This window comes from Caloenas nicobarica, chromosome 1 (genome assembly GCF_036013445.1).
Source record: "Caloenas nicobarica isolate bCalNic1 chromosome 1, bCalNic1.hap1, whole genome shotgun sequence".
Classification (NCBI taxonomy): domain Eukaryota; kingdom Metazoa; phylum Chordata; class Aves; order Columbiformes; family Columbidae; genus Caloenas; species Caloenas nicobarica.
This window is the reverse complement of record NC_088245.1, coordinates 141,979,626-142,002,595: the sequence shown is the minus strand read 5'-3', so window position 1 is coordinate 142,002,595 and position 22,970 is coordinate 141,979,626. Positions and strand designations below refer to the sequence as shown.

The following is a 22,970-nucleotide window of genomic DNA, read 5'->3' as shown; positions in this document are numbered from 1 at the left end:
TCCAAAGGTTCTGAGCCCCTGCCAGAGTCTGACTCTCCTGCATAATTTCCTTTAAGAATTAAAATGAGCTTTTACCCCTCAGGAGTGCTGAGAAAAACTTAAAAATAGACATGCAGAAAGTTTTTAATTCAGAAAACAAATCAAAAGAAAACAATTGCAATTTATCTCAATATATTTAAATGAAATTCATGAGTTTTTAATGGGGTAACAGAACTGATATCCCTGAAGTTGAAGAAATAGTTGCAGACTAGTTGCATAAATATATAGTGGAGTGTTCAGAGACCTGAATTCTAATTCCAGGCCTAGTAATGACGTGTACAATTTGTATCAGCCATTTCACCTCTGGCTGTGTCAGTTATCTCTTGTGAAAAATGAGATAATAATACTTACCCATCTTAGCAAAGTATTTTGATATCCATAGAGAAAAGTGCTATAAAATTTCAAATTATTGTAACTAATTAGCAATCATTTATCTTCTAAAAACTAAGACTATCGTAGTTTTCATTATAAATTAATTCCTATCTGGAAAATGCTTTAGGCTGAAAGAGGTTATGAACATTTCCGCCTGCGTTGATATCTGGGTTCTAGTTAAAGAAAGCTATTGCAATGTTCATTGTGCATGTTACTATGATGGAGTTCAAGCACTGTGCCAAAACAAATGTTGAATTTAAGCACTCGGAGGAGGCTCAATTGGGAAACATGGCTACTTTGGTTGCAGATTCTGGGTTTCATGGATTGACTTACCCAGAAAACTTTTGTGTAGGTTCACTGCGACAAAGGTATGCGTCTCTCTGAATGCTGGTTTTCTTTTCCTCTATATTTTCTCAGACAGTTTTCCTAAATAAGCTAGAATTAAGGCATTTGATACCAAAAACTGAGATAGTGGCAGTTAGAACTGGTGTAAAGTGACAAAAAAACCCCAAGTTGGCAATCAAATGTATTTTCCCAGCTGGAATTATACAGTATGCCTGACCAGGACGGCAATATTGTTTTTTCCCTACTCCTAGTTATTCAAGATACTGATCTGAAACACTATACAGATCCACATCAGTTCTGCCATTTAGCTTTCTAAGAACTCACTCAGGAATGAATTCAGGTTTTCTTTGTTCCAGTGGTCAGTGCTATAAGTCGTGAATTTCAGCAAACCTCCATTTTTTTTTCAGATTGCCTTTCTCTTAGCTATGTTCTCAAAATCCACAGCTCACCTCAGAACGGAGAAATGTGTTCATTCAGGTATATTCTTTCAGTTATTTCAAAACGAAAATGTTTCTTGGCAATTTTGCTGCCACACAGAATCCTTGTATATAGGAGCTTCTTAAAAATTCTCAGTAAACTTGGACATTGAGAGATTTCTCATCCCTCATCACATGAGGAAACTCAGTTTGTCCCAGAACTTTGTTTTGCTTTCTTGCTTCCAATCCTGACTCCTCTTAGCACCTTACAGCCTTACAGGCTACATTCTGCTGTCTTTCAGGCCTGGGGGTAACACTGGCCTAAAATAGAGACTGCAACATTTGGCTGTCATGAGAGGTGTCTGTTCCAGGCCGAGGTATCTTCTTCAGGTCTAGCTCTGCTTTAGGTGCGTTGGATTCCTTCCCATTTATCAAGTCCTGCTTGTTTAACTCATCTTCAGATACGGTCCCCTCAGCAGTTTTTTCTGAGTCTTCCATTTCTTTATGAAAACCAGCACGCCATTGAACAACTCCCTAAGCATTCCTTTTAGCCTTCAGACCACATCAGAGTACATCAGCAATTTACTGGGCTGCTGCTGAGTGCAACATGTGCAAGCAGCAGAGTTTTGCAAAACTTACTTTCATTCAAAAAAATCTAAAGTCTTTTAGTGCTTATAGACACAAAGAAAAATATCCATGTGTAAATCAGGCATAGCTGTATAGTGCTGTCTGTGTATCACTACCAGTCAGCATTACTACAAAATTAGTAATAAAAGTCAGTTTTAGGCAATCAATCCAAAATCCCAAGGCAGAAATTTTTTGTACTAGAGAATATTGCTGTCTCTCTTACAATAGCTAGAAGACTTGAGAGCAAGCAGAATAACAGAAGATATCAATTCTCACAGCAGTTAAGTATATAAAATATTTATTAGTCAGAGACTGAAACAGCAAGGATGAAGCTACAAAGCAGGATCTAGACACATCATCTTCATCACAGCCCCATTGTCTCTTTTGTTTCTCCCCATCAGAGAGATAAAAGAAGTGGACGGGAGACATCTGCTTAGAACCTTACTATTGCTATGTTGCACACATTCAAAGTATTTTCCTATAAAATTAGGAGAAATAAAACCTAACTCTAGTTTCCAACCTTACAACTAAAATAGTCCTCTATATGATCCAGATGTTCTAGCTCTGTCTTATGAAACCAAAAGTTTCAAATCTCTTAAAGTCTGCCTTGTGAATAAAGGTTACTAGGTTTTTATTACACAGAAACTGGTGACATCACCAGTTACTTATTAACTTACAGTATAAATGCAAATCATAAAAATGAACATGAGAATAGTGCTACAAATGCAACAGGTAATAAAATTAACTGATTCACACATGGTAAAGTGAAAACAACACATCCCACACTTCAAATGAAGTATGGGATGCTCTATCTCAGCTGCAGGATATTCACAGAATCATAGAATCATAGAATAGTTTGAGTTGGAAGGGACCTTTAGAGGACATCTAGTCCAAACCCCTGAGATGAGCAGGGACATCTTCAACTAGACCAGGTTGCTCAGAGCCCCATTCAGCCTGGCCTGGAATGTTTCCAGTGACAGGGGATCTACCACCTCTCTGGGCAACCTGTGCCAGTGTTTCACCACCCTCATTGTAAACATTTTTCTCCTCATGTCCAGCCTGAATCTCCCCTCCTTTAGTTTAAAACCATTACTCCTTGTCCTATCACAAAAGGCCCTGCTAAAAAGTCTGTCCCCATCTTTCTCATAGGCCCCTTTGAAGTACTGAAAGGCTGCAATAAGGTCTCTCTGAAGCCTTCTCTTCTCCAGGCTGAACAACTCCAACTGTCTCAGCCTATCCTCACAGTAGAGCTGCTCCAGCCCTCTGAACATCTTAGTGGCCTTTTCTGGACCCTCTCCAACAGGTCCATGTCTTTCCTGTACTGAGGGCTCCAGAGCTGGACGCAGGACCCCAGGTGGGGTCTCACCAGAGCAGAGGGGCAGAACCACCTCCCTCATGCTGCTGGCCATGCACCTTTGATGCAGCCCAAGAGACAATTGGCTTTCTGGGCTCCAAGTACACATTGCCGGCTCATGCCCAGCTTTTCATCCACCAGTACCTTCAAGTCCTTCTCTGCAGGGCTGCTCTCAATCCCTTCATCCCCCAGCCTGTATTGATTGGGTTGCCCCGACCCAGGTGCAGGACGAGGTTCACATGGGCCCAGTTCTCAAGGTTGTCCACGTCCCTCTGGATCCCTGTTTCACTTTTCCGAAGCTAAGCACCTACATGAGAGTAAAGCCTTTTCTTTTCCAGAAGCCTGTGCCTAAGAAAATTGGTCCCATGCAGACTTCAGCACACAAAGGTGATGGCACTGGCCTTGCACAGAGGTGCAGGCCCAGCACTGCCTCAGCCTGACACTCTTCCAAGGCTGTCTACCACCTGGACACCAGGAAAAGGTCATGGTGAGGCAGAAGCGCCCCATGACACGCTGTTTGGCAGGGGGTAGCAGAGGGGCAGGCAGGAAAGACCTGGTGCTCCTCAGGCAGAGCGGGAGAGGGAGCCTCTGAGGGGCCCTGGGGAGAGTGCCATAGAGGGGCACAGTGGGGGGATGCCCCGGCAGCGGGCAGCAGCGAGTGCATGAAGACCGAGGTGGTTACCGGGGACGTCCATAGGACGCGGGCACACACGGGGGCCTGCGGGCCCGTTGAGAGGCCCGCGTGGGGCCGCAGCGGACCCTGACCCTCCCCACCACCCCGTACCTGGGGCCTCCTCCATGGCGGCGTTACCGGTTTCCAGGCAACCGCTCCCGCGGCGCGCGGAGCACTCCGGGAGCTGTAGTTCGGTGTGGCTGCGCGCATGCGCGGACCCGTGGACGGTGGCTGTTGGGGGGGCCCGTTGGGGAGCGGCGGGAGCCGGCACGTGTCGACGGCCGTTGCCGGGTGTAACGGCCGGGGCTGAGGGGTGGACACCACAGCCTCGGTTCCGCCATAAATTAGAGGGGCTGGTGGGTGAGGAGTGTTTTTCTAGTTTGTTTGTTTTTTTTAAGCAACGTCTCTTTTGGCCACCTTTGCGGTCTTCTCAAAACCCAGCGGGAAAACGAAATCAATTCTCTGAACTTTCCGCCCACAAGACGAAGCCAGCGCTCCCACTCGCCGGCCAGTCACGGCGTGTTTTCCCCAGAAAGGCAGAGCTCAGGCGAAACTCCGTGTCCGTATCACAATCACAGAATGTCAGGGACTGGAAGGGACCTCGGAAGATCATCTGGTCCAATCCCCCTGCCAGAGCAGGAACACCTAGATGAGGTTACACAGGAATGTGTCCAAGCGGGTTTTGAATGTCTCCAGAGAAGGAGACTCCACAACCTCCCTGGGCAGCCTGTTCCAGTGTTCCGTCACCCTCACTGAGAAGAAGTTTCTTCTCAAATTTGAGTGGAACCTCTTGTAACCTCTTGTATCTTCACATACACCTGTGTGCGCATTCATATATATATATATTTTAAACAGTTTCTGCGGCTGGTGGCCGGTATTTTGTCTGGCTTTGCGGCGGAAGGCGCAAGTGCGGAGGAGGGAGGCAGGGAGGCGTACCTGCCGCCGGCGCCGGGGGGCCGCGGAGGGAGGGGACTGCAGCCGGCCTTGGGACAGGTGCCACGGGAAGGGGAGGGCCTGTGGGCGCGGCGGGGTGGCCCGGCGCGACGTCCCAGGGCGGGCGGAGGAGGCAGCGCCATGACCCTGCGCGGGAGCTGCCGGGGGGCTCTGCTGCTGGCCTGGCTGCCGGCCGGTGAGTGGGGCCGCGCCGGGGGGCGGCGGCGGGGTCCTGGCTCCGTCCCGGCCACCCGTGTGGCACAGGGGGCCGGGGCCCGGGAGGCGCTCCCGGGTTTCGACCTGGGTTAAGGTGGTGCGGCGGTGGGGAGCGATGGCGGCGGCCCTGCGGCGGAGGGTAAGGGTGACCTGGACCGGGCGGGTGTTGTTCATCCCTTGGTGACCCTCCCCGTCGGGCGGGAGAGCGGGGCTTTCCCGGGCTCGGCGCGAAAGCCATGCGGAGAGGAGTTTCGGTCCCCCAAAGGTGCGGCCACCTGCTCTCCTAAAAGGAAGTGGCCGCCTGCTTCCTGCCAGCCTCCAGTATCGGTCGTGTGCGGCCAGCTTGGTTTGGACCTGAGCACAGGATGCGAACATGGAGGGGTTCCCCCTTTGGCCTGGCACAAGAGCCCACCCCAGCCTTTGCTGCTAGCTCAGCAGCCCCAGCCCCTTTGGGGATCTGGCGTAGCTGCAGTGCTTCCATACCTGCTAGCTATATATGGAGAACAGGAACTCGCCTCCATGTCTGCAGGTGGCCTTCAGCAAGCAGAGCCCTTTAAGCCAAGCTTTGCAGGTTGCCTGACAGCTTCTGATCTCCTGTAGGAAATACAGTGAGCATTTTGCTTCTTGGACGCATCAGTCTTTGCTGGTGATTTAGCTTTAAATACCAAAGCTTGTTTTTTCAGAAAGAATTGGTAAAAGAAGGAAAAAAAAAGTAGGTATGCTTGTTGATTGTATTGCTTAGCAGCCATGCTCCTGCATGATGTTCTAGCTAAAACTTGGCTTTGCTGGCTCTGAAGGCTAGTGTCTTCAATGCAAAGCCATAGGCCTGAAGTAGTGCTAACTTACGAGGTTGAGAGTGTCCAGATTTATTCTTTCCAACCAGGATAAGAAGGACAGCAGCATGCAGTGGAGTAATGCAGTCCAAGTTTAGGAACCAGCCTTAATTTCACAACTTTTCTGTTTTCTTGGAGGAGATTAGTATGAAACATCAGATGTGCAGAGAAATACAACTGTCCTCCCATAGGAACAGTAGGCTTTTAACATCTTAACATATAAAGAACTTATATTTCAACTTGGACTCTTTTGCAGAACAGAGGTAATGAGAAGGGATCCCTTTGATAAAGAGCTTTGGTTTCTGTAAGTGGAAAGCACGTAGTGATTTTGAGTATTTTACTCTTGCTTGAGAGATGCTGCTGTAGGAAACTCATGGAAAATTTGTTCTGTTTCCATGAGCCTCAAGAGGTCAGAATTAACAGGGGAATTCATTTGATCGCCAATGAGATCAAGATTTTGCCAGTCTTGAGAGTCTGGATTTTGGATTGGTTTTGTGTGATTTCCTGCAGTAAGATTTTGTGGATCAGGTATTTCACAATGAAAGCTAAAACAAGATGTATTGTAATACAGTGTAGTTAAATAAGAGCCACTCTAACTACCCGTCACCATCTTGACTTTGCCTTACCTACAGTATCGTAAAAATTAGAGATCCTTGGTTTTGCTAGCAGTTTGCACAGCTGCTAGTATTTCTGTGTTTCAGTGCATGTGTGTATATTTTATTTTTCAGAAAAGCCTTGGACTCAGAGTGTTCCCTGGTCCTCTGTGTTTGTGTGGTATTTTTAAGGCAAATGAATTTGCTTTGCCTGTACTTCGAGTTGGCTGAGCAGGAGTCTGTTTCAAACAAGAAGCTGAGCAAGTACTGCATTGACGATATCGTACTGCAGAATTACTTGTTGAGGCAGTGTTGCACCTCTGCACCATGTTTTCCACCTGGTTGAAACTGGGTGAACTTATATTTGCCTGGAATGTACTGTGGAGGTGCAGCCTAAGGGGACGCTGAAAGAATGATGCTTGCAGCTGTGATCCGAATGTTACTACATAGTGCCTTGTTCCCTTGCTCTCATCCTGGAACTGGAGTAGAGGGAAAGTCTTTGAATATGAGATAAAGATCAAGTGCTGGTTCATGGTGACCCTTTCACTTAGTACCTTCCAAGCCTTCCCCTTTCCTTCCTTTCTTTTCTGTGGTTGTGTTCCCCAGTTAAGGAGCAACTAGCATAGCACTGCAGCCCCTGCCCTGTTCTCCTGGGTATATTCCAGATAGGGCATCTTACACTCACTCTGTACTATTTGTATTGCCTTATCGAAGGCAACTGGTGATAACTTCTCTATTGTTAATGACAAGCACAACTTGCTGTATTATCAAAGTTTAAATAAGATAGAGATGTCTCTGGAGTGTAGTTAAAATAAAGCATAGCTTAGAAGAAACTTTGTAAAACCTTCCTCAGTGGGTGCAGCTGCTTGGATAGAAAATGCTGTGGAGTTTGATATGGATGAGTTCTAAACATACTTAACAATAGCTTCACGAAAAAGAAAAGGGTAATTGATGTGTGCTGTTCTGAAGTGGCAATAAACAGATTAAGTTTAGTTATGATGCTACAGCCCAAAAGTTGTATCGTCTTAATCCTGGTCTCCACTAGGTAACTTTCTGATTACTGTCTTAGTGAGACCTTGATAAAATGATGCTGCAGAACTTTTCTGGTTAGAATGACAAGCTAAGGCAATCCCATCCTGTGTGCTTCTGGGCCAAAGGAATTATGTCCTGTGGGACAATTTTCCCATGCAGAAGGAAAGCAGTGTGTGATGTGCTACATAATGGCTACTAATAGTTGCCTTGGAGAAAATAATTCGGTCCATAAAATGGTCCAGTGCAGCTTGTTCAAGCTGCCTTCTGTCAGGGAAAGATGGGACCTGCGTTCTAACCAGGATTTGTAACTCTGGATGGTGTCACCAGAGGGGCTTGTGAGGTCCATATGTGCAGATCCTGGATGAGGCCAAGGGAGCTGTACTTTGGATGCTGGTCTGGTGCAGAGTGAAAGTTGTGACATGAGGTCTGTTCCTGCTGGCTGACTGCCTTCTGTGTTCTCGTTTGCAGGTTGCTTCTCCCTCCTGGTGACAGTGCAGGATGTTGAGCGTTATACCACCTTATTTGCCACAGTTGTCCTCAAGTGTGACTATAGCACCTCAGCACAGCTGCAGGACGTGGTGGTGACCTGGCGCTTCAAATCCTTCTGCAAGGACCCCATCTTTGACTACTACTCGTACTGTAAGTGTCAGGCTTCTCCTCCGAGGAATCCTTCTTCAAATGGAAAGGAAAGGGAAGGTAGACTTACTGGGGAATACAGGCTTTTGAACTCTTCCTGCTCACAAACCAGGCTGGGTGGTGGTATTTCCCTGCACTCCAAGCAAAAAGAGGTCATGTCTGTGATTTCTATTGGAATGTCAAGGCTTTATGATATGATTTTGTAGAAATCCCAGCCAATGCAGCTCATTTGTCTTCCTTGTCATCAACTCAGAAGGCAGAGAAGCTCAACCATGTTTGAAACATGTCAATCTTGACAGCCCCATCTTATCCTTCAGCATATTTGAAAGCAAGGGCCGTGCAACAAATGGATTTTATGATTCCATGGGGGACTCCATGGTTGGAGCTAGGTACCTGTGACCAGGTGTTACTGAATTTGGGAAGTAGAAGAAACACATGCATCTTGGAGGGCAGAGTGACTTCTAAGTAATAACATTTAGTACTGGTGGCAGAACTCCATGTGCAGATATTCTGGTGTGTGCAGCCTTAATTCAGGAGTGTGTAAAATGGTTCTTAAGATGTTATGCAAACTGTGTCCTGGGGTGCATCAAACACAATTTAACCAGCTGGTCAAAAGAGGTGATGATCTTGCTATATTAAGCACTGGTGTGGCCTCACCTTGAGTACTGTGTGCAGTTCTGTGCCCCACAATTTAAGACGGATTGAAGGTCTTTGAATGCCTCCAGAGGAGGGCAACAACGCTGGTGACAGGGCTGGAAGAAATGTCCTGTGAGGAGTGGCTGAAGACTTTGGGGTTGTCTAGTTTAGAGCAAAGGAGGCTGAGAGGCGACCTCATAGCTCTCTACAGCTTCCTGAGGAGGTGCTGAGCTCTTCTCCCTGGGATCCAGCAATAGGACATGTGGGAATCATTCAAAGCTGCACCAGGGGACGTTTAGGCTGGGCATTAGGAAGCATTTATTTACTGAGAGGGTGATCAAACACTGGAACAGCCTTCCTAGATAGGTGGTCTTGTTTGATGTCTCAGTGCCCAGACTCTCCTTTATGCAGTCTGGATGGGTTGAGTAGGCATGTTACCAAGTAATCTACACCATAGTCCGCAAGCAGGTGGGTCACTGGCTCTGTTAATCCCAGTATAATGTGAGTGCTTTGAGCCCAGGCTCAAGCTAATAGCCACCAATAGGGACAGAAAGCATGAAGGTCATGACGTTTGCTTAGTTGGATCTGCTGTTCTTGAGCCATTGTAGATACAGCAATGGAGGAGCCTTTGACAAGCTTTGTCCTCTCCTCTCTTCATTGCAAGCCCTTTACAGGCAATGCTGACTGTCTGTATCAGTTGTCTCCCCAAATCTCAGCTCCCAAATACCTGGAAAATAGTTTATATTGTGAGTCCATCATAAATGTATTGGACAGAAATTGCCTCTAGCCTTCCATTAATTCTGGTGGGCCTCATTACACATAATCCTTAGCTGGAATCGGACGATGGATTCTTTTCTGTCTTTATGAGCTACACAACATCTAATGGGATAAGGACAGACAGGGAGACAATCCCTACAGCAGTTCATGTATGTCTGCAGATTTTTTTTGGTAAATAAACACACTTTTGTTTTAGTTCCAGTACTCTTGGGAGTTCTATGACTTTTTTTTCCTTGCAGTTTATCTTTGTGCTGGGAGCTGCCCTCCAGCCTACCACCAAGTAGCTTCTTTCTACTGTTGTTCTTTCAGTTCTGAGTACAGGACACATCTCCTCTGCAGCTCCTGCATTCTCAAAATCTCTGCCATTCTTGTGGCTCTACCTCTGTTTGCTTTTGAGTACTCCAAAGTAACTTGTCCTTGCTGGTTTGAAGCCATGCTTTGTATTACCAAACCAAAGCAAATGCTCACATCCATTCAAGAGTTTCTCTGCTGCTCACAAGGAGATAGAAATTGGTCCTTTGAAATAACTTTTGGCATCTTATTTTATGATGTGTGTTTGTAGCATACCAGGCTGGTTTAGCTCTTGGCCAGGACCCATCTGTCGACTGCAATGACAGCCAGCGACAGGTGCGCATTGTCATCCAGAAATATGGACTGAAGGACCCTGTGCTGGGTGTTGACTACCAGCAACGAAAGATCACCATTCAGAACCGTAAGTGACTTGGCCTCCCAGGCAGGGAGTGAACTCAGTGAGTATCTGGTATCTGGGCCTGCCAAGTGAAGAGAAGCATAAACATGGCTAGTGTCATCTGTAGCTTACATATTCTTTGACGTGGCAATGAAATAAGAGTTGTGAAGGGCCCTGTGCCCAGCTGCCTTGAGGGTGTTGGAGACACTACAAGCTAAGGCTGAGCTAAGGATGCCTGAGCATTTTGCTGAAGAGTACAAAAGTAAGCTGAGGAGCCCAGAGGCTAGGAAACAGTTCTTTCTTCTAAGAAGTACTGTGTTGTTCTCCGGGTGCATTATATGTGCTCCCTGCTGTCCCTCGAGCAGTAGCTGCTGCTACTTTCAGCCAGAAGAGTTATCGGGATGGCTGGCCTAACAGGGACAGTGATCTGTGTTCCAAAACCATTAGGGATGGCAGCAGTGGGTATCTGTTAACATCCAGCACCCAGCAGCATGCTGGTTATTTCACTTCACACAGAACTAGTCCCACTTCTAAGTAGCGTTGCTCCAGCAATACAGAATAAAGGGCACTGGCAGCTGAAGCTGTTTACAGTTCTCAGTGGACTCAAATTGGATTGTTTGAAAATGATGGTCACGCTTGGGAAGAGGGGAGATGTAGTACTATGTGTTACCTCTAGGCAGAGTTTGTCTGTCACTCCCAAAGAGCCCACTGACTTCTTAATCCCTCTCTCACAGGTGCAGATCTTGTCATCAGTGAGGTCATGTGGTGGGACCACGGTGTGTACTACTGCACTGTGGAAGCACCAGGAGATACCTCAGGTGATGCAGACAAAGAAGTTAAGCTGATTGTTCTCCGTAAGTCCTTGTGGTTTGTTGCCTGGGTGGCAGACATCTCCTCCTGTTCTCTTCCTCCCCACCCCAAGATGTCTCCAGCAGTGGAGAGAGGTGCTCAGTACCTTACTATGCCCAGATTCCTCAGGATCCTCTTTGTCTCTCTGTTTTTCCTATAGACTGGCTCACAGTACTTCTTATTGTTCTCGGCGGCCTCCTCCTCCTTCTGCTGATTGGAGTATGCTGGTGCCAGTGCTGCCCCCAGTATTGCTGCTGCCACATCCCGTGTGTCTGCTGCCCAACCCGGTGCTGCTGTAATGAGGAAGGTGAGATTCAAGCAAAAGTGTATCCATTCATGGCTTCTGTCAAGACAAAGGCTTGACTGGAAGCTTGCTGAACTCGACTTTCTCCCTCCAGTTCAGCATCCATATAGACTGAGACATTTCTTTGGCCAATGTGACCTTCGTGACCAGCTTATTTGAGTTTAGAGGAGGGTGGCTAGGTTACATGGAGCCCATCTTGCTCCTCTGTCTCCTGCTTTCAGAAGTTCCTTCTCACACCTTGCTACAAACTTCTCTCATGTCATGCAGGGCATGATCAGTTCCCTTGTGTGAGTAGCTCAGGACTGCTCTGTCTTGTTGTTCATATGCCTGCGCATGTGAGGAAGACTAGAAAATGCCTTGGTACTACTCTCTAATCTGACCTAAGCTTCAAATGTGTTGCTCTGAGAAGTAATAATATAAAAATTAGAATTTTCTATCTTCATGTTCTTTTCACAGCTGCTCCTTCTACAAGAAAACGGTTTTGTTTGGTTTTCTTTGAGAAAGAAAGTGAGGAGAAAGAAAAGAGAAAGATGGTCTGTTTTGATGGTCAACCCAGCAAATGCATTCTGAGGTTTTAAGGGTCAAGAGAAACTTTGTGTGTAGTTTTTAGCAGTAATAAAGACCCTGTTCTCTTAATAAGGCCAGCATTTGATTTTGGCTACTAAGGTTATATAACCTCTGTGTTCCTGTAACTGAAAAACTCAGCAGTGACACAACATGGAATAGCCCCCCCTGCAATTTACACAATCTGAAAGGAACAAAATGCAACAGATACATTTATTTATCACTAAAATCACCAGATTCTTCCCCAGATGCTACAAGAAGGGGATTTACAAACAAGGAGCTGTGTTTCTGGTTTCCTTTTACTTGCCAAAGAGCTATTTGGTAGACCTTTGGTGTTCATAAACCGAGAGCTTTAGAATCATGGAATCATAGAACAATTTGGGTTGGAAGGGACCTTTAAAGATCATCTAGTCCAAATCCCTGCAACGAGCAGGGACATCTTCAACTAGATCAGGTTGCTCAGAGCCCCGTCCAGCCTGGCCTGGAATGTCTCCAGGGATGGGGCATCTGCCACCTCTCTGGGCAACCCGTGCCAGTGTTTCACCACCCTCATTGTAAAAAATTTCTTTCTCATGTCCAGCCTGAATCTCCCCTCCTTTAGTTTACAACCATTATGCCTTGTCCTATCACAACAGGCCCTGCTAAAAAGTCTGTCCCCATTTTTCTTATAGGCTCCTTTGAAGTACTGAGAGGCCACAATATGGTCTCCCTGAAGCCTTCTCTTCTGCAGGCTGAACAACTCCAACTCTCTCACCTAGGAGAGGTGTTCCAGCCCTCTGATCATTTTTGTGGCCTCCTCTGGCCCCTCTCCAACAGGTCCATGTCTTTCGTGTGCTGAGGGCTCCAGAGCTGGATGCAGAACTCCAGGTGGGATCTCACCAGCGCAGAGTAGAGGGGCAGAATCACCTCCCTTGACCTACATGCTCCTTTTGATGCAGCCCAGGATCTGTTTGGATTTCTGGGCTGCAAGCACACATTGCCGGCTCATGTTCAGTTTTTCGTCCACCAGTATCCCCAAGTCTTCCACAGGGCTGCTCTCAATCTTTTCATTCCCCAGCCTGTATTGATGCTGGGGGTTGCCTCGACCCAGGTGCAGGCCTTTGCACTTGGCCTTGTTGAACCTCATGAGGTTCACATGCGCCCAGTTCTTGAGCTTGTCCAGGTCCCTCTGGATGGCATCCTGTCCCTCAGGCATGTCAACCACGCCATTTAGTTTGGTGTTTTCTATAACCTTGCTGAGGGCGCACGCAATCACGCTGTGTCGTTGACGAAGATATTAAACAGTACTGGTCCCGATATGGACCCCTGAGGGATGCCACTCGTCACCAGTCTCCATCTGGACATTGACCTGTTAACCCTCTGGATATGACCATCCAACCAATTCCTCATCCACCGAATAGTCCACCCATCAAATCCATATCTCTCCAATTTAGAAAGAAGGATGTTGTGAGGGACCATGTCAAACGCTTTACAGAAGTCCAGATAGATGACATCTGTAGCTCTTCCCTTGTCCACTGATGTAGTCAGTCCATCATAGAAGGCCACTAGGTTGATCAGGCAGAACTTACCCTTGGTGTAGCGATGCTGGCTGTCTCAGATCACCTCCCTGTCCTCCATGTGCCTTAGCACAGCTTCTAGTGAGGTCTGTTCCATGATCTTCCCAGGCACAGAGATGAGCCTGACAGAACAGTAGTTGCCAGTGTCCTCCTTTCTGCTCTTTTTAAAAATGTGCACAGTGTTTCCCTTTTTCCAGTCACCATGGAGTTCACCTGACTGCCAGGACTTCTCAGATATCATGGAGAGTGGCTTGTCAACAACATCAACCAATTCCCTCAGGACTCTGGGTTGCATATCCTCAGGTCCCATATACTTAATGTATATTCAGGTTCCTCAGGTTGTCACGAACCCGATCTTCTCTTACAGTGGGAGGGACTTTGCTCCCTCAGTTCCTGCTTTGCCATCTATCCACTCGAGAGGTGTGGGAAGAGAGCTTGCTGGTGAAGACTGAGGCAAAAATGTTGTTGAGTACCTCAGCCTTCTCCTCATCTGTTGTTACCAGTTTGCCAGTCTTGCTCATCATAGATTTAAGCTTAGTTTGCTTAGCCCTTGCAGAGAGCAAACAGAGCATCCCTCTCATTTGCTAAAAGCAAAACAAAACAAAACACTTTCTGGAGGCTTTACAAGCTGTCAAGTAAAATGTGTGGTGTTGAGGAGGCTATGGAACCTTGGCAGAAAAATTAATTTCCATGAAGCAAGGGAGAGGTGATAGAGATGAAAGACTCACACCTCCACACTTCCTAGTTCTCATCAAAAAAGGGATTCAGAACATGTGTGAGTTCTTTTTTTTGTTTTCTGTGCTGTAGGAGATAATAGCACACTCCAGACTGCTGCTGTTGTCTTTCCTGCCTCCTGTTGAGGATAGATAGAAGGGATTCTTGCAGTGTTCCCAAAACCTCTCCCTGCTCATGACAGAAGGTACAGACGAGTCCAGCCTCCTCAACTGGGTGCTGGATTCTGTGGCTGCAATTTCCATCCCAGCTGCCTGCCCTCTGTATCTGCTTTGCAAGGCCTCCTTGTGCTTGCTCCCTTCTAATGCACCTTCACTTCATTCTGCCTCTGATTTACTTTTTTGGACTCCAAGAAATGAACTGGAGTAGTTAAAAACCACAAGAAGATAGATCCAGGTGGAATCTTAAAAAACAGTCCTAAGGAATAACAGTTCCACACAGCTGAAGAGAAGTCAGAAATCCTTAAGTAAGTCTTAGCAGTTACAGAGAGAGTCGGGTATGGGCGATTTCTTCCCAATCATTGGCCACTAGAGGGTAGCCTAGATCTGCTGAACGGGAATCGATGCCACTGAGGCAAGGTGATTCTGGATGGTTTAAGTCGGGTCATTAACTAACATGGCTTTGAACCTAATAATTAAAGATGTGCATTGTTTGAGTAATTCAGAATTGGTATACAGAAATATTACACGTGCCCCAGGAACAAGCCAATTAGATTCCCCAGGGAAAGCTCTGCGAAAAGCCCACCAGGGTAAATAGACACATGACTTCCTTCTGTTCCTATTAGTTCCTTTTCTACTGTGGGCTTCTTCCACTAATGAATTGGTGCAAAAAGGGATATGCTTGCACCTGGGTCTGACTAGATTGGATTTTTTTTTTTTCAAATAATTGGATAATTGGCCTAGCAGCAGTAAAGTCTGTCAAAGGTGAAGAACAACCTTTCTCAGCAGGGAGTAAGTGGAGGGAACAACATGACTTCCTGCTAAAGTTTTATAGCAGGTATGAATTTTGGAACTAGGGTGAATCTGACCTTCCTCAGATAAATATGTTCTCTTTAAAAAGAGATGTATAACCTTACTTCCATTTTGCAGGTGGGGAAGCAGAGTACTGAGTTTAGTGTTCTATATATATTGTGTTCAAACTGGAAGGCAAATTACCTGGGGAAGGAAGAGAGGATGAGCATATTGAAGGAAATCGAAGGGTAATTCTGCATTCAGCTGTAGGGGGAGACCACAAAATTACAGGGACAGGATGACTTTGGTCCTAGCAACTGCCTTCATACCCTAAGAAGGACAATCCTAAGCAGGTATACCCACAGCTGCTGGGACTTTCACTCCTGAGGCAAAGACTGTGGTCATAACCCAGGGACATGCAGTCAGCAGGTTCTAGGACATTCTCAGGGTGATAACTGGAGGAATGGGAGAGGAACAGATAAGCCCTTTCCCTTCTTTTTATCCTTTCTTCTTTCTCTCTTCCTCCAAGTTTAAAACCTGAACTGGAGGAAAATCCCTTGGGGGAAAAAAAAATAATGAAGCAAGTTTGACATAATATGTTTGAAAGCTGCTACCTTAAGCCACACAGCTTTGAAGACAAATCAGACTATTAGGATTAAAAACCCTGAAGTTTCCAGCTTTGTAGTTCACTCTAGTTGGAGCCAGGCTAGGGAGTGGGAAGGACTTTGGAGTGGAGAATGAAGTGGAGCTGTATGAACTGTAGGGAAAGAGAAGGATGTGTTGAGAGGCATGGTCAGTCCCTGTTTTGCTGCAAGTGGTGCTCTGTCCAAATTCCATAGAACAGCTAAAGGAAGACATGTTTAATAACTGCAGTGATACCTGAAATTGAGAGCTCAGTCCCACAGAGCATGCAGTGTAAATGCTGCCTGCTGCAGGTCAACCCAGGGGACAGAATTAATTTGAGCTTAGCTGCAGCCTGGTTTCTTGAAGAATCAAGGCTTATGCAGTCAACTTGTCTGTCTGTCCCCTATCTGTTTCCCTCCAATAGCTTTTAATTTCATCAGCCAACTTCAACCAGATTTGTCAGAGGAGTAAAAGTCTCAAAGGCAATTACATTCCTATGTCTCCTGAACTGTATAGCCAGGAGCATTCTGTTATGTCTGACCAGAGCAGAGGCTGCAGTAAAAGCCTGCCACTTCTTAAACTCCATAGAAGCCATATAAGAGAAATTTTGCAAAGGCCCCATTGCAGAAAAGCTTCACCCAGTAATGACAGACAGACCATGCAGAGTCAGGCTTCGTAAGGTCTGGGGCTTGCAGAATTTTATTGCTTGTAATCCTGAGTTTTGATTGTCTGTGGTGGAAGAAGTAAGTTTCTGTGAGATGCTTTTAAGTATTCCCAAAAAAGAAGCTGCAGTGAGTGATGATTCTGAAGATGGGGATGATGAGGTTGTCTGTGTAGAGGAGGTGAGATGGAAGTGCTGAAAAAAGTGAAGTGGAATTGGAGCCTATCCCCACAAGTAGGGATCTGAAGTTAGCAGTGGTAGAAAAGCAGTGAGGGAGAGAGATTTCCATTGAGTTTGCTCTTTTGGCACAATGGACATTGCTGTTGAGAACAGGAAATTTTGTTTGGTCATCAGTTTGACCACGGTGTCCTTGGGGATTTAATTTTAGTAGTCATGCTGAGGTAAATTACAGAGAGAGACAACAAAAGTGGTTGAAAGAGTAGAAAGAGAGAAGCTGGACAATGCATCTCTGAGTGCCCTATTTGTGGAAAAGAGAGGAAATTATGGAGTATGGTGTGGAAAATATGATCTGGGCAGAGCCTACATGAAAGTGGCAAAAAAGTCTTGCTTAGCCGTAAATCAAAGCCTAAAGGGGAAAGGACCAATGATGAGATGAAAGAGTTGAAAGAGAGAGAAAACACTGTGCTATGTCTTGCTATATGAAACATTTTTTCCCACCTTTTTGCAGCTGAACTCATAATGACAGGGCAGGTATAAATCTTGCATTTGATTACGTGCTGTGTACTTAATCACAGTGCCATTTGTTCCCAGCTGCTGGAACTGTACTCTGAATGTCAGGCAGCAACCCTTTTCTTCTGTTTTAGGTATCTTTCTGAAGCTGTACAACTTGTATTGGAATTTCCTGTGTTCTGTTTACCTTTGTCATAGGGTGGAGAGAGCTTTTTATTCTGTGAATTTCCTATATCTGATCACAGTCTATCAAGCAAAACGGTATGTGGTCTGCAAGCTGTGCTCTCTGGATAGCTGCTGTAAGCTTTCTTCTTCTTCTGCTTTTACAGCACTGAAACGGTATCGGTTCATGAAGCAGGCTCGGGCGCTTGCACCTTGGATGTCACCCAACGTGCTCTATGGAGGTGATGACAGGAACCCGCAACTTTCCTCTTACCAGCTGAACCCTCTACTGCAACGAGGTGAGACCATGGGCCACATTTCAGAGGGAAGTCAGGGTGAGAAACAGGTAACTTCTCAGGAAGGTTCAGCAGTGAGGCTTTAGCCTCTCTACTGTGAAAGAGAAAAGGATGTTCCTAACCTGACTGCATGTCCTAGCATGAGAGCTCTGGTACGTCTGCAGCATCCTATGGACTTGCCTGGGTGGATAAATCCAGCCCGTCTTAAGTGTCTTGCTAGGTGCGGTGCTGGGTGAAGTAGTTTAATGCTAACCAAGGTATATCTGTGCTACACCCCAGCAACTGCAGGGTAAATATACCCAGCTTATCTCGGTTCATGTGGTGGAGGAGGGTACTGTCTCTTTGTTCTGCTGTGCTGGTCACGGTCAACTCCTTATAGCCAGAATTGACGTGACAAGTGAGGTGCACTTTGTTTGAGCTCTTAGCAAATGTCTAGTCTTCAAGTGATTAAGGGCAAATTGCCTTCTGTGCAATAGATCTAGCCTGCATGTAGCATGAAGGACTCTTTAATGAACCAGGAAGAATTTTCCAGTTGTTCTGCCCCAAAATCACTTGTATTAGTGGTATTTATTTGTATATTTAAAGGAGGAGGGAAGATGGAGTCTCTGAAGTCCTAGAGAAAGAAATAAGTAATAAAATAACTTGTTACCAGTAATATTATTTAAAAGCCCAAAGAAAACAGGGGAATTCAACATAATGACTTCTCGAATAAATATAACATATTTTTCTTCTGAAATTAGCTTTTCATCATTATACAGCAGTCACAGATTTACTCTGAGTCTGATAAGTCTTAACTGTTGTTTGAAGAAATAGTCTGCAAACATCTTAAATGCTAGATTCAAGATGTTTGAGTATTTCCTTTTTTAGCCTGCTAGTTAGTTCTACAGTTACCATGTTTCCTAGCCAGGGCACCAGTTTTCTTTAGGAAGATCTGGTGACTGAGCCACCATGATTTAACACAGAGTACACTGAGGCTCCTCAAGGAAATCTATGTGCATGCTGGCAGAAAGTGGGCAAGTAAGTTCCTTAGACAGTTTCTTAGCCTGTGTATTCACAGTCCTTGAATCTCCTGTGCTTATGTTCCACTGAAATTTGTTTCGGGTCAGCTTTTTAGAGATGCTGGGTAGAAGAGACCTCTAAGGTCATGCAGTCCTACCTCTTGCTCAAAGCGGGACTGTCACCAGCCTCAGTCATATTAGCTGTGATTTTGTCCAGCCAAGTCTTGGACACCTGCAAGGATGGAGATTCCATGACTTCTTCGGGTAACTGTTCCAGAGCTGGACCAGTCTCCTAGTGAAGAAACTTCTCCATTTGCTACTTATATCTATACATATATGTGTGTATGTGTGTATATGTGCATATGTAAAGTTCTTTTTCTATTGTAGTATTGGTTCATATTTCTTCCAGTTCAATGAGATATAAGAGGAAACACTATGAACTTTCTCTTATTTTTTTAAAATAAAATTTGGTATCAATGCTGTAGGAAAAAAATGTTCCTCTCTCTAAATCCATCAACTGTGTTTCCAGGTGTGCTGGATGACTTTCTTACTTCTGTGCTGCCCAAAACACAGATCATGCTACCACTTACTAGTTACTACTCTTTGCACCATACCTTGTGTGGTGCAGATGTGCTGGTTGTGGTGCTTGAGATTCGTGCAGCTCTTGCAGTGAGAAGGAGCAGAAGGAGAGAGGCTCAAAAGGGACTCAGCCAGGATCATTAGTGCAGAAGGGCCCTATCTTTGTTGCTTCCTCTTAACTTGCTGCATTCTCCTGTGCTTTTATCCTTAGATGTATCTCTGCAGAACAGTCTTCCACTGGTGCAGCCACAAGCTCAGCTTGTGCCTAACAAGGGTGTTTTGGACTATCTGGAGTCTGAAATCCAAAACCTTAACATGTCACAGCTCCGGCCACCCTCCCACCAGCAGCAGGCTGTGCAGCCCAGCTTGCTGTCCTCCCTGGGCTCCGACATCATGCCAGCTCCTCTCGCTGATCATGTCTCCTCCATCCACGGGAGCAGCAACTCCTCACGGCCACAGAGAGCTACCCGTACTCCCAGACCTGGGGACTCTGCAGCAGAGGACAGGAGGGAAAACCGGAGGTGGCCTGTGCCTTCCAGTGGGGATTCTCATTCCAGCTACAGTCAGGAACCCTGGGACAGGCAGCGAGAGGACTATCCTCAGAGGCAGAGGACAGGTGGCTACAATGGCAGGCCCCAGCACTACAGGCGGGATGTGTCTCCTCCACGCCAGGATGAGAGGGGCAAGAGCAGCAGCAGCAGCTCCAGTTTCTATCCAGAGGAGGCCAAGGAGCGCTCCAGCCACCATCGTGGCTGGAGAGAGGACCCCGCAGGGAGGCGAGACTACCAGCACTACGCTGGGAGGAGCAACAACTCAGGTCAGAGGCGGCACAGCTACTCTCCCCCTTCTCGCCGGGGATCATGGAGCTCCTCAGAAGAGCAAGTCCGTGTCCCAGCGACAAACCGCAGGCGACGGCACCGGTCTCGGGAATGGCCAGAAGATAAACCCCCCAGTTACCGCTCGTTAGACATCATCCCAGGTCAGGACAAGAAGGACAAGGATGACAAGAAGGACAAGAAGCACAAAGGCAGGGCAGGGCCACGCTCGGTGAGTCAGCTACCTTTTTGCTTTCCCGTCTAAGGGAAGAGGTGGGTTTTGAGGAGTGAGAATGATTGTTACTTTCTGCAACCTGTTGTCTTTTAAACAGAGGGCAAGGAGTACTGGGTGCCCTGCACAGCTTGGTTATGAAGAGGCTACTGAGTTCCCTGCCTTCAGACATGTGTTGCATGGTGCATAGTGTGTTCAGGGACAAAGTGGGCAGTCAAATAAAGTAGGTCCCCTATCACATCCCGCATCAGGTGACATGTCACACGCTCTCACTCCTGTCCCCACCAAGAGGCATTTGGGGCTGTATGTATGTGTTGGTGTTAGAATAGCTGTTCTCCTGGTACTGTGTGGGGAGAGAGCACTTCCAGAGTAGGCAGGAGTACTCAGTATCCCTTTGCAATCCTCTCTAGTGTTGGTTTACTTCTGATTTCTTTCAACATGTGCATGATTCTCCTATTATTGATCTCCAGCATTTAATTTTTGTAGTATCTTGGTGATATTTTAAAAATGGTTCGTATGAGAAAGCACCCAGGTAAGATGCCTAAAGCTACATGAAATAGGCTTTAAGATCATGGGTGGGGAGAAGTGTGTGATCCTTCAGGCTAGGTGAAAGAGGATGACTCACTTGTTGAGACTTCTGAGAACTGAACATGCATTATTTGGGCAGTGAACAGCTATTGTTCACAGCTCATCTTGTCAGTTTACACTGGGATTTGACTATAGGTGGCAATTTAAGTGTAAAAACTTCATATCCAATTGCTAGTCTCCAAGTTAGACAGTGTATTTCCCCCTTAAAAAATTAAGGTTTTTTTAAAAACAAAAACCGCCTACGTGCCCCTTATCACACATATGCAGAATTTTACCAGATGGGAGTCTTCTCAAAGGGCTGCATTTTGGTCATTACCATTTTCCCTTCTGAGTTTTGGAAGGAATTGCAGTTCTAGTCCCAACTGGGATATGTGTATGTATGAATGGTTTTGTTATGGTGCTCAGAGCAGGTAGGAAGACATGTTTTCCATTTGTCCTTCCTTGTTCTTGAATCTCTTATTTTCTCTTACAGGACAGAGGAAGTTCCCACAGTGGAAGAAGCATAGTCATTTAATGCCAGTACTGAAAGAACTAAGATTCCCACTAGACTCCTCTTAGCTTTTCTACTATGTAGGTTGGGATGGCTGCTTTTGATTGAACTGACAACCAGCAAAAAAACAGATGAAGCAGCTTCCTCTTAGACTTGTAACTCTGAAGAATCTATGTCTACTGCCCATGAAAGTAATACATAGCCCCTTTTTATTCTTGTCGTCCACTGAAGACATTCTATTGGAAACAGCATATATTTTTAGTAAACGGTGTATTCCCAATCTTTAAAGAGAGATACCAATTGTCTTCGTTAGGTGCCCTGGCACTGCAAGGAGCCCAGTCCATATAATGCCAATCCTTTGCACACCAGTTACTGGAGAATGGCTCCGACGATCACAGAGTTATAAAGTCACAGGGCAGTAGAATAATTTAGGTTGGAAGAGGTCTCTGGAGGTCATCTGATCTGGTTCCATGGGAGTTTGGTGTAGGGGAGCACAGCATCTCCTTTCTAAGGCCCTCTGTAGTACTTCACAAAGTATGATGTTTGCTGCTTCTGCCTGTCTGCTCAGCATAGTTGGGGCAGTTACTTCCTTTTTTCCTGCTAAGCCTCTCTGAAACAGAAGGATGACAGTGTTGGAAGGATGTTTGACTGCCTTAATAAGGGCTCACCAGCCCGTCTGCAAATTGCCAGCTTATCCACCCTATGCTGACTGAAACAACCTGCCCTACTTTAAGCTTGGACCTTAGTGCCTTAAAAGATACTTGTTCTAGCCTTTAACCCAGACTTGAATTTATTTGTAACCTTTAAAGGCTAAATTTACCAAGGTTTGGCCATCCTTACAGACTGAGCAAGGTATGACTACTGTCCCTCACACCATGCACCAGAATTTGTTTCAACTCTAGGAAGCATGATTTTGGTGGATATATCTTTCCTAAGCCATGTAATCTTTTCCATGCATTTTATAGTCTCCCTTTTCTCTCTGTGCCCTGTCACCATTTTTACTATTGTCCTTGATATTTACCCTGACATTTATACCAACTCTGCATATGTGGTGCATCTGATCTGTCACTAGATTGCAGGCTTTTCTCATCTCTTACCTTGCAGCTAGAACGCAGAATTTCTGTACGCTCTGAGACAAGTTGCAAAGGAGGAAAACATGCCATTTCTCCTTGATGCAATTCATCCACTGTTTTCATTTAAGATGTGCTGGAAAAAGAGAAGTTGTCTGGATGCTGGCTGCTTGCACAGGAAACTGGCTTGCCAAAGTCACTTCTTGGATTCAAGAGACTCTACTGTTGGCAAGGAGCTTTTGGAGGATCTTGTGAATTATTTTGTTACTCAGAGGCACTAGAGATTGGCCAGTACCAATGACAGTATTGCCTGGCTTATTTCCCAACCAGTGCCACTTGGGATACTTGCTACTGTTTGTTCTTTAATGTTCCAGTTACTGATATGCTTGTGCTTTCTCTTGGAAGACTGACTTGCAGAGTCTTTCACTTTGCCCACTTCCTTTTTTCTTTTTTATTTGGACAACGATGGGAAACATCACACTTGGAGCAAATACTCCCAGCTGGATATCCAATGCAGTTGCTGGTCAACCAAATGCTACTACAGAGAGTGCTCATTTTCCTACAGCTTCTTGTTTGACAGTGCTTATTTCTAATTCCTGTGTATGGACACAAAGGAAGAGGACCCACTAGCTTCTCTGGT

At 45.9% G+C, this 22,970-nt stretch overlaps 2 protein-coding genes across 2 annotated transcripts in view; one reads left to right on the top strand and one right to left on the bottom strand.

Annotated features, from left to right (window-relative positions):
* CFAP44 (cilia and flagella associated protein 44) overlaps positions 1–3,953 on the bottom strand; it is a 43,583-nt gene extending 39,630 nt beyond the window's left edge. The window contains exon 1 of the mRNA XM_065652092.1: positions 3,938–3,953. Coding sequence (XP_065508164.1) covers positions 3,938–3,953 — 16 coding nt within the window. The remainder of the gene's footprint in view (positions 1–3,937) is intronic.
* A 947-nt stretch (positions 3,954–4,900) lies between these two features.
* Positions 4,901–21,397, top strand: ILDR1 (immunoglobulin like domain containing receptor 1). The gene is made up of 8 exons (XM_065656566.1): positions 4,901–4,955; positions 7,902–8,072; positions 10,045–10,194; positions 10,905–11,024; positions 11,180–11,326; positions 17,430–17,561; positions 19,347–20,182; positions 21,243–21,397. Exons 1-8 carry the CDS (start codon positions 4,901–4,903, stop codon positions 21,282–21,284), a joined length of 1,653 nt encoding a protein of 550 aa, XP_065512638.1. The 3' UTR covers positions 21,285–21,397.
* Positions 21,398–22,970: the final 1,573 nt, after the last annotated feature.

Bases quoted from the DNA above. Each gene is read 5' to 3' on its own strand.
- ILDR1 (XM_065656566.1), top strand. From the start codon at position 4,901: ATGACCCTGCGCGGGAGCTGCCGGGGGGCTCTGCTGCTGGCCTGGCTG. The intron at 11,025-11,179 runs GTAAGTCCTTGT...TTTTTCCTATAG, and splicing joins AGTTAAGCTGATTGTTCTCC to ACTGGCTCACAGTACTTCTT. The intron at 11,327-17,429 runs GTGAGATTCAAG...CTGCTTTTACAG, and splicing joins GTGCTGCTGTAATGAGGAAG to CACTGAAACGGTATCGGTTC.